Source organism: Nannobrachium achirus (genome assembly GCF_963921795.1).
Source record: "Nannobrachium achirus genome assembly, chromosome: 2".
In the NCBI taxonomy this organism is placed as follows: Eukaryota; Metazoa; Chordata; class Actinopteri; order Myctophiformes; family Myctophidae; genus Nannobrachium; species Nannobrachium achirus.
The window spans coordinates 70,751,795-70,762,769 of NC_137811.1; the positions used below are offsets into that span (position 1 = coordinate 70,751,795).

The 10,975-nt window shown below is 42.9% G+C and overlaps 1 protein-coding gene across 3 annotated transcripts in view; it reads right to left on the reverse strand.

The window, feature by feature from the left end:
- Nucleotides 1–2,610: 2,610 nt before the first annotated feature.
- pklr (pyruvate kinase L/R) overlaps nt 2,611–10,975 on the reverse strand; it is a 36,056-nt gene continuing 27,691 nt past the window's right edge. For all 3 annotated transcript variants that reach the window (XM_080751576.1, XM_080751574.1, XM_080751575.1), the window contains exons 10-12: nt 6,693–6,759; nt 6,326–6,440; nt 2,611–4,278 (exon numbers count right to left, since the gene is read on the reverse strand). In XM_080751576.1, coding sequence (XP_080607702.1) covers nt 4,172–4,278; nt 6,326–6,440; nt 6,693–6,759 — 289 coding nt within the window. In that variant the 3' untranslated portion in view covers nt 2,611–4,171. The remainder of the gene's footprint in view (nt 4,279–6,325; nt 6,441–6,692; nt 6,760–10,975) is intronic.

The following is a 10,975-nucleotide window of genomic DNA, read 5'->3' on the forward strand; positions in this document are numbered from 1 at the left end:
GCCCAAATGAGGTTTCTCCGGGGGGGTAGTTCACCAGGTTATCAACCGCTCTTACCGTCACCAAGCGTTGTATCCAAAGAGCAATGTTCCTATACCCGTCTCTTGCATCTCTGCTTTTTTTTAGCAGCGGGGGTAATCCAAGCGATTTGTTGAAACAATACTTTAAACACGCTCATTTTGTCAGCCAGCTCCATGTTTTCCCAGTGACATGTTACGGAAGCAGTCAACGTGACTCGCCATTAATCTGTGTTGCGGTCGGAGCGAGAAATGGGAGCGTGTCGCGAGATTTCCCCGTGAGAAATGGCAACAGACTGACAAAAAACACAGACCGGGCTGACAAAGAGAGCATTTTTAAAGTATTGTTTCAACACAACACTTGGATTACCTCTAAAAAAGTAGAGATGCAAGAGACGGGTACAGGAACATTGCTTTTTGGATACAACGATTGGTGATGGTAAGAGCGGTTGATAACCTGGCGAACTACCCGCAGAAAAAGCTCATTTGGGCATGTTATGAGCCGGGACCACATCATAGCCGCGGAGCGAGTGGTTCTGAAAGGAGCTAGTAGATGGGCGAAGAGATTTGATGTAGAGGGGGAAAAAGGTAAGTATGGACGTCTGGGTAGTCTCTCAAGCCCCTTCCACAATCTTCGAATGCTACAGGGAGTCAGGTAAGTGAGGTAACTGTGCCTCGCTAAAAGGTAGCTGTCATCTATTATTTCCATTCACAAAACATGTTTAGAATCTTTTTATTTTTGACTAAGCAACAAGCTCGATAGGCTTCAGCTAATTAGATTTATTGTGTGTTGCACTGCAAGGGCGAAAAGGAAGTGTCTGTGTGTACCGGTATGTGTGTGTGTGTGTGTGTGTGTGTGTGTGTGTGTGGGGGGGGGGGGGGTTCATCCGCTTTATTGTCTAATCACATTTATTGCTTTCATTATACAGATAGTTGGGGCGGAAGCATTTAAAGGCAGCAGCAGCCTGTCTTGAGAGACTAAGCCCTGGAGGAACATGGTCGAATAAGTATAGAGGAATTGGCACATATCATAACAGGGGGTCGGAGGACCCATAGGGGGTCCTCAGAGTTACTACAGGGAGTCCTCGAAATCTTTGTGTGATAGGAACTTGGTTTTCCCCCTTTCTTGTATTCACTCTGTACTTAGTCTGCGCTTTTCCCCCTCCAAAGCTCTTGTGAGCTTGTAGATCTGCTATTTCTGGCTAAAGTTCTCAGAGTATGGACGCTAGGGTTCAAGTGGTTAAGTATTGATCGTTCAAGTGGTTAAATATCTGAAAACACACAATAACATGAATCCAAAATACACTGATGATTGTGCTGTCAAACAATGAAACTATGTCTATGAATGAACAGATTGTGGGGGTCGCTGCTTCATCTCTCTCTCAACTAAGGGTCTTGGCCTGAAAACGTTGACCCCTGTATTATAAGAAAGATCCGCTGACCAAGGGCTGTGCGCTGTCCATGGTCCTGAAGTCTCTCCCCAGGCCTCAGCCCCATCTGCTGGGTGAACTGGTGTGGTCTGGCCCATGGGGACCGTCACAACCCAAGGAGATGTCTGTCTGTCTGTCTGTCTGTCTGTCTGTCTGTCTGTCTGTCTGACTGTATGTGTCTGTCCCTAGTCTCGTGTAGCCACACAACGATAGAGTCTGGAACTACACCTCCCGAAATCGTCTCACAGAAGCTGGCATCTGTTCTTCATTTCCGTTCATGAAAAATATTTTTTAAATTTCCATTTCTGCTAAGCAGCAAGCAGATGATTTTGATTTATATAGTATACATTTGCGTTGGTAAAGACGAGCTCACAATGCGCATTGTGAGCTTGTAGATCTGTGTATACATTTTATACATTTGAAAACGTAGGCACTATAAGTGCTCTGATTACGGGTACTCTGACAACTAGTAACCAAAGGGGCGGCATACAAACGTGACAGTGTACAAAAGGAACCTTTATAGGACTCTTTGGTTCCATTTGTACTCCGTCAGAGTCAAATAAGCACCGAGGTATTTACGGTGTAGATTGATTGGGGTCGCAGGGATAAAATGGGGGTCTGTGGCAGAGACGTGCTGAGAATCTTAGAGATGCAGGGCATTTCTAAAAGGGCCTTTTGGTTAAAATATCGAAAATAGCCGACCTCCAAGCTCATTGTGAGCTTGGAGGTCGGCTATTTTCAGTGCTTGATACCACACTGAACTAAGCATAATCAAGTCAATACTGGAGATGTGGCGTAACGGCATGGATCAAGTTCAGGAGAGTTTGGACCAGGCAATTCTCTTGAATGCTGCCTTCAGTTGTGGCATGGAAAGAGGGGGCATTTGCATTTCTTTCACCGTAGTGAAAAGTGGATTCATGGTCTGGAGAGGTCAATTTTTACCGACAGACAAAAGGGTCGGTGGCCCTTATGCAAACCGGGGGTCCTTGAAATCCAAAAGGTTGAGAATCACAAAGCGAACTAAGCTGAATCCCAGTGAGTGCAGCTGCCATACGGCTGTCTGGCTGCCCATTATGTGAGATAAACATCCACTCCCGACACACTGCGCTGGCGCGCCGCCAAGCACCGAGCGCCCCTCTGAATAATAAACACCCTGGACAGAATATTAATGAACACATCACGTTTTATTTAGCAGGGAGTCATTATGTTTCCACAGTCTAGTCTGTCTGCCTGTCAGTGGTGCAAAGTAACTAAGTACATTTACTTGAGGTATTTCCAATTTCCAATACGTCCACTCCACTGTACGTCTCGGATCCAAACATCGTACTTTTGCAATTATCTGAAAACCTTCCTTAGGTACTAGTCAGACATACGTTAACCATTTCAACCCAATATGCATTTCGGCCGTTTGAAAATAGCCGATATACAAGCTCACAATGTGAGCTCGTACAGTAGATCTGCTATTTTCAAAAGATTTTTTTATCCATTTGAAAAAAAATTAATGGGACATTCTGCATAATGAGCACTTTTACTTTCGGTACTTTAAGTACATTTTTATGCCAATACTTTATTTGTACTCAAGTACATGTTGATTTGAATTCCGGACTTTTACTTGTAACAGAGTATTTCTACATTGCAGAGTTGATACTTTTACTCAAGTAAAGAACGTGAGTACTTTTCCCACCACTGCCGTCAATCAGACACGTTGACAGAAGACCCTTTTCCACTACGAGGTGGAACCAGAACTTTCCACAACCTGAACCTATTTCTTTGGTTCTGGTTTTGTTTCCATAGAGCATTGCAGCGGAAGTGGTTTACTGGTGCTACTTAAAAATCGTCGTTCATTTTCCCCATAGACTTTTACAAAAATATTTATAACAATTATGTTAAGCCTAGAACCAAGCCATCCAGCACGGCAGTGACTCATGACCATAGAACCTTTGATCCTATGTGAAAATATATTTCAATATTAAATTATTTGATATACTACATTTAATAACTACCCTTTGTTTAGCGATTTTCAAAATGTTCCTTTTCATAGAAACAAAGGTTGTATGGTCATGATTCACTGCAATCCTGGATGTCTTGGTTCTAGGCTTACAAGTAGAATAATAAAAGTCTGCACACCAATTTATGCTCCCAAACATTAAGTTTACTTGTGGTAATGTTTCGAGCCTAGCGGCTCTTCATTAGTTGAGGTCTGATGAAGAGCCGCTAGGCTCGAAACGTTACCACAAGTAAACTTAATGTTTGGGAGCATAAATTGGTGTGCAGACTTTTATTATTCTACTTGTATGCACTGCTTTAGTCTAGCACCCAGCCAACTGTGGCTTTAGATGTGCGTGCCTTTTGGCTGTTTTGCGGTCACCTTGCTTGGTTCTAGGCTTAACATAATTGTTATAAATATTTTTGTAAAAGTCTATGGGGAAAATGAATGACGATTTTTAGGTGGCACCAGTAAACCACTTCCGCTGCGATGCTCTATGGTGCACAGCACGGTTTCAGACAAGGTTCTGGAACCTATGCTGCTCTTTTTTGGGGACCTTCCCGGTTAGGTTCTGGTTATGTGGAAACGTAAGCAGAATTGCTCCCGGAATTTTAGGGGTTCTTGAAGGTTCTTGGCTCTGGAAGGTACTGGTTCTAGGTCTGGTTCGGCCCTGTAGTGTAGAAGGGGTTAGAGACAGAGGTACGGTGCGGTGCGGTGTGTGTGTGCGAGGCCATGTGCTTCAGGTGCAGTGGACCGCCCTCATGATGTTGGTGTGACCCGAGCCAGGGATCCAGCCGGTCACCACAATCACCATGTCACCTGTCTTAAAGAATCCTCTGGCCTTGCCTGGAGAGGAGGGAGAGAGAGAGAGAGAGAGAGAGAGAGAGAGAGAGAGAGAGAGAGAGAGAGAGAGAGAGAGAGAGAGAGAGAGAGAGAGAGAGAACTTTATTAGTCAATAAAATAAAACAATGCTGTTTAATATGCCTAGAATTATTGAATGCTTTAACCAGTGAAAAATAATACCAGATATACAAGCTCACAGCGTGGCACAAAGTGCCGTGCTGCGAGTTTGTAGATCTGCTATTTTTGAAAAAGTCGTGAAAATGTGTGCAAATCTTTGACTATATGTATTTTCAAATTGAACTTTTGTAACTCAAATTTTGCTTCTGGGTGGTCCCTGGAACTAAATATTTTGAGATGGGGGTCCGTGGCCAAATAAATATCATTTTGGGGGTCCTTCACATGAGAAGGTTTGAGAACCACTGACATAGTAGTCTCTCAAGAACAGACTAACTGAGCTCCAGTTCAAAAGACACTTATAGAATCGGGTCAAAATTCTAATTTTCACAATTTAAAAAAATAGCAGATCTACAAGCTCGCAGCGCAGCACTCGGTGCTGCGCAGTGAGCTTGTATATCTGCTGTTTTTCAATAGTTAAAGCACAAAATAATGATACACAATAATGTGTACCCGTTCTGAATGGGTTAAAGAGACTTCTCTCCCCTCCCTCCCCTGAGAACAAACTACCTTGATCCTTAGAACACAGTACACCATCGGTAACTGTGAAAGGACATTGTCTAGTGTGTGATATTAAGATACTTGCTGCATGCGGATAAATATTGTCATCAACGGGGGCAGAGGGGGCAGGAGACAGACAGACAGACAGACAGAGAAAGGAGAGACAGCAGAAGTTAATAACTGAATACCTCTAGGGAAATATACACATTATACAACAGGTAGTCGGGCTCTCAATGGAAAACAGGCTCTCCAACCGTGCATATAACGAGCACAGATGCACTGTCTCTCATCAAGTAAAGAAATCAGCTGCATTGGTCACGAAAGACAGGAAGCGCTCCTCTCTCCCCACACTATGCTAGGCGGCTAGGCTAGCGATTTTCATGTGACGTTCAGGGACATAGTAGCTAAATGTGGCATTAAAAAAATTGACGTGTTCTTTTTTTTAACTCATACAGTGCCCCGGGCCACAAGTGGCCGCTAGAGTGCCAGAAATCTCTCTATAGACCTTCGCTCTAGCTTCCGTAGACACTGTCCCAAGTGCCTTGGGATTTCACTCCAGCCAATGCTATGTGCGACGAGAGGAGGAAGCTAGCTGACACGTAGCCAAAATGCTAACCCCTTTAGAAGCCCGATCTAAAGCTATTTCAGTCGCAAAAAACCTTCTCTTTGGGTCTGGGAACACAATCCGGAGAAAATCCTGTCTAAAGATGTGATTTATTATTGGAGTGGGTGGCGCGATGCGGCCGTTAGCGCGACTACGGCCCGTGTATGGCCGAGTGTTGGCCCGGACCATGGATGGACGTTTAGACCGGGGCTTCGTTGAGGCCTCCGATTAAATAATTCATTTTATTAAATATCCCGGACTACTTCGGGATAGGCACCCCGGAATACGTCGCGCCGCAGACAGTATAGATTGAGGTTTTTTTGGGGGGCTCTAAACTTTATTTTAAACCATTTTCAATGGAATAAATTGTCGGACCATCTAGCGTCTCTCGTTGGTAAGCGCTGGACGAGCAAGGACCACCCACGTTGCTCCAAGCAGCTCGGGGTAAGTAAAATAGCAAATAAAATATTGTATTGGATTGAAATAGGCCGAACTTGTTCGGGATAGGCACAAAAAGGGTTAAGGGGGCAACAGTTGTATAATCGCAATATTACACTCGAGGGTCTGCATATAACACGGTTATCCTGCACGACAGCCTTGCCGCAGGAACGAGCCGACAGGCGAGTTCCGTAGGTAGGGCTGGAGTGCAGGATAACCGTGTTACACCCTCTCGTGTAATATTGCTTACCGGTAATTAAAAGATTGACAATAGCACAGACACACACACACACACACACACACACACACATACGCACACGCACACACACGCACCTATATCCATGCCGAAGTTGACTCTGTTGTCGAGGTCGTCTGCCCACACGGGGGCAGGAAGTGGGTGGAACAGAACAGGAAACACTCCTCTGAGCAGCTGGGACTGACGCGCCACCTGACACACACCACCGTGCGCGCGCACACACACACACACACACACACACACATACACACACACACACACACACACACACACACACACACACACACACACACACACACACACACACACACACACACACACACACACACACACACACACACACACACACACCATTCTTATAAATGAATTGAATTAAACACGAGTTCATTCTAATCTCATAACCATGCAACATACAGCTCTATAGTGGACAGGGTGAGGTCGTACCTGAGGGCTTCTGGTTATGGCGATGATAGGACAACGAGGACGATACCTGGACAGGAGATGAGCTGACCTGAGAGAGAGAGAGAGAGAGAGAGAGAGAGAGAGAGAGAGAGAGAGAGAGAGAGAGAGAGAGAGATCATAACCGCCCAAGGAGAGTTTGAAGACATCACATGACCAATGATATAAAACTCCCATACCTGCTGGGTGAAGTACAACAATGTGCAAACACAGCAGCAAGATTCGTGAGCTGCTGTGATAGGAGAAGGATATCAAATGGAACACAACCACCTTAAAGACTACTGATCATTGTATATATCCCTGCTCTGCCTGCATGTAACCTTGATACATGAACACTGTTACACTCCTTTCACTTTGTTCTGATTGTATCGTATATCTATACAGGCAATCCCCTATTTACTAGGTGAGAAAGCCGAATGTTCAAGGTTGGCAGCAAAATATGTAGCAGCCTGTCACAAAATGAGGGACAACGGGTGAACACTATAAGTGTTGATCACAATGAATATAGACGAATGTAATTTTGCTTATATTTCTCTTTGTTTTGTTCATATTGATTGTTCTGATTTTGAATATGTATTATTTATATTATCATTTTGTATCATACTGTATGTAACGCTTTGGCAATGGAAGAATGAATGCTTGTCATGCCAATAAAGCAATTTGAATTGAATTTGAGACACAGAGACAGAGACAGAGAGAGACAGAGGGAGCTCTGCTATAAGACAATGGTTTTCCACTTGAACGTTGTCACATTACACCATTTTAAGCAAGCTTCTTGGAAATTGCAGTCAAATTAAATTAAGAATAAGAATCAAGTTAAGTTTAAAGTCTAAATGGATACATTAAGGCAGTGGTTCTCAAAGTGGATTCCAAGGACTCTGTGGGTTCCATTATGGGGGTCTAAATTGACCCATACAAGTCTATAACTCTGACAGTGTACAAATGGAACCAAAATAGAAAAAGTCGTTCAGAGCAAAACACATATAGGATTAAATCTGCCTTTTATCATACCCCTTCATACCTGCTTTAGTCGATCTTTTTCATAGCTGCCCCTGTTGCCAGATTTCGAATGCCCCTGTTGCTAGATGGTCAAAACAGCGGTTTGGTTGGTCTCAGGACGTTGTGTAAACACTATCCAATAAAAAAATACTAACTTTGAAGCTAAAGAAATAACCGCATTAGAATAATGACTATCTACTCTGTTAGTTATGAGAGGGCCCGCGAAATCTAGCTACAGGGGCAGCCGAAAACTAGCAACAGGGGCAGCTATGAAAAAAATCGACTAAAGCAGGTGTGAAGGGGTATGATAAAAGGTAGATTTAACCTTATATGTGTTTTGGTCTGAACGACTCCTTTAAGAGGGGACCTTGAAATTTGAAAGTTTGAGAAACACTGCATTAAGGCACACAAACAGAACTGTGATATCAATGTGATCACCCAGTATACTGTATGGTGTTCAATCCTATTCACTCAGTTGTGTAACATATCAAACATCAACACATATCAAATAGAAGGTGTGAATATGTATCTGCAGTGCTACAGTCAGAGTGTTTTCCTTTGAGGTGGCCAGTCTGGTAATGCCAGGTTACATACAGTGAGTGACATCAGAGGGCAGTGTACCAACGTGAAACAGAGACTGACATGGCCATCTAGTGGCAGGGTTGAATAACAGGTTAGGGTCATTGTGCAGCAGGTAGATTTGATTGATTGATTGATTGATTGATTGATTGATTGATTGATTGAATACTTGAATCCAAAAAACACTGATGATTGTGCTGTCAAACAATGAACTATATTGAATCAATGAAAAGGTTGTGGGGGTCCCTGCTGCATCTCTCTCTCAACTAAGGGGTCCTTGGCCTGAAAACGTTGAAGACCCCTGCTTTACACTGTTCGCTGTGCATTTCATAGAGCAGAATCCAAGATTAAAGAGGCTTTTAGGTGTTCCTCATCATACAGGTACAGTACAAGCAGCAACATGTTGGTGTTGCATGTTATGCTGACGGTGCCAGCAAACACTGCAGGAGGAGGGCAGCACACTGCTAATGATTCAAGGTTTTTGAGAAGGATTTCTCAGTCTAATAGATTTGAGCCATCTGCTCCTCTCTTTATTCAATATTCATTATTGCCTATTGACAAAGTGAATATTCTTCAAACCTGTTTATTTATGTTTAAAAAAAAAAAAAATGCAAACAAGACATTCTTCTTTTCATACTGTAATTCTTTCCGTGTCACTTCTGACATTCACTCCTTCCCCACAAGGCAAAGTGATGATTTTGATCAGTGATGGGCAAGCTACTTGCATGAAAATGAAGTTACCTAAGCTACAAGTTACACTTGATTAAATATAGCTAAAGCTACAGCGAAGCTATCCCCAAAGAAATGTAGTTACCTGAGCTACAAGCTACATGCTGGCAAAAGTAGTAGGGGGGTCAGACGGTCTTGAATGTCCCCTCACTATTGGGGACACTATTGGGGACACTATTGGGGACACTATTGTCCCCTCACTATTGGGGACACTATTGGGGACACTATTGGGGACACTATTGGGGACACTATTGCAATTGACTGGTCTATTTATTGATTTGTTTTTCCCAACAGTGATGGGCAAGCTATTTGGTAAATGTAGTAAGCTACATTACTCTCTGATTAAATATAGCTTAACTACACTACAAGCTATCCCCAGAGAAATGTAGCAAATTTCCATTACGCTACTTAGAAATGTAGTTATTATCACAAGCTATCACTGATTTTGATTCACCCTGTTGTCGTACTTCAGGTGCAAACCTGTCCAAAACTGTTGCTTTTCAGGATTCAAATTCAAAAGCATAAAAAAAGTAGCAGATCTGCTATTTTTGATGCTTTTGTAAGAGTTTTCTGCCACGATATAACAACGGCAACGATATAACAAGATAATAACGACGACAACGCTGGATATCAAAATCTAAGGGAAATGAAAAGACACACTGTTGCTGCTAGCTAAGACTACATGGGGGATTCACTCAGAGAGTGAATGCAGTTTATTGTGTGCCTGAAGGCAGCAGCAGGAACAGATTGTGGCTGTGAGTGGTGCTGAGTGTCTATGATGAATCATTCAGCCTTGGCTGCGCAGCGCTTGGCGTCTAACAGCACCTCAGAGAATGCACTGGGCAGACCGCACTGCCCTCTGTAGCGCACTTTATTACTTTCTGTCTGTCTTTCTTTCTGTCTTTCTTTCTTTCTTTCTTTAGATCAGGGGTGGGCAACTTTGATGTTGGAGAGGGCCACTACATTTTCACACTCACTCCAGAGGGCCACAATGCATATACATAGCAAAAATAGCCGATCTACAAGCTCAAAACTGCGACGCGTTTCGAGCTTGTAGATCTGCTATTTTTTGCTATTTTTGAATTGGAATCCCGAAATGTAACTTCTTTTTTCTTCTTTCATTTTAAAATTTCAAATGCATTTATATGTTCTTATGTCAACTTTATGGACTTAAATACAAATACATTGGACATAAAAAATACAATAACATTTGAATACTAGTCATTTAGCTACTAATATAGACTGAAGTAATTAAAGCTGGTAATTTTTCTATGTTTGGAAATTGAAATTGTAACAGCTGAAATCAATAATATATCAGTAGGCCTACTCCAATATTAACCTGCGGGCGCCGCATTAAGTGAAGGCACAATGCACTTTTTGAGTGGCGCTAATCGCTCCTACGTCTGGCTTTGTGTGTAGGTGCCTATGTCCCTACTGCAGGGGTCTTCAGCATTTTCAGGCCAAGGACCCCTTAGTTGAGAGAGAGATGAAGCAGGGACCCCCACTACCTGTTCATAGATTCCATATAGTTTCATTGTTTGACAGCACAATCATCAGTGTATTTTGGATTCATGTCAGTTTGTGTTTTCAGATATTTAACCACTTGAACCGTCAATACTTAATAAACTTGACCTTTCACTCTGTACTTAGTCTGCTCTTTTTCCCCTCTACACCAAACCTCTTTGCCAAAAATAGCCGATCTACAAGCTCACAACGCCCGCTATTTTTGTCTAAAGTTCTCAGAATATGGACGCTAGGATTCAAGTGATTAATATAAAAAAGGAGAAAAAAACTTTCTATCACTCAAAGATTTGGAGGACCCCCTGTAGTAACTCTGAGGACCCCCTGTTGGAGACCCATGCACTAGACTGACATCACATGAGACTAACGTCATAGAAAGTACGCAGAGACCGACACCACCACAGCTGATGTCACGGACAGAACAGCCCATACAAGGAGAT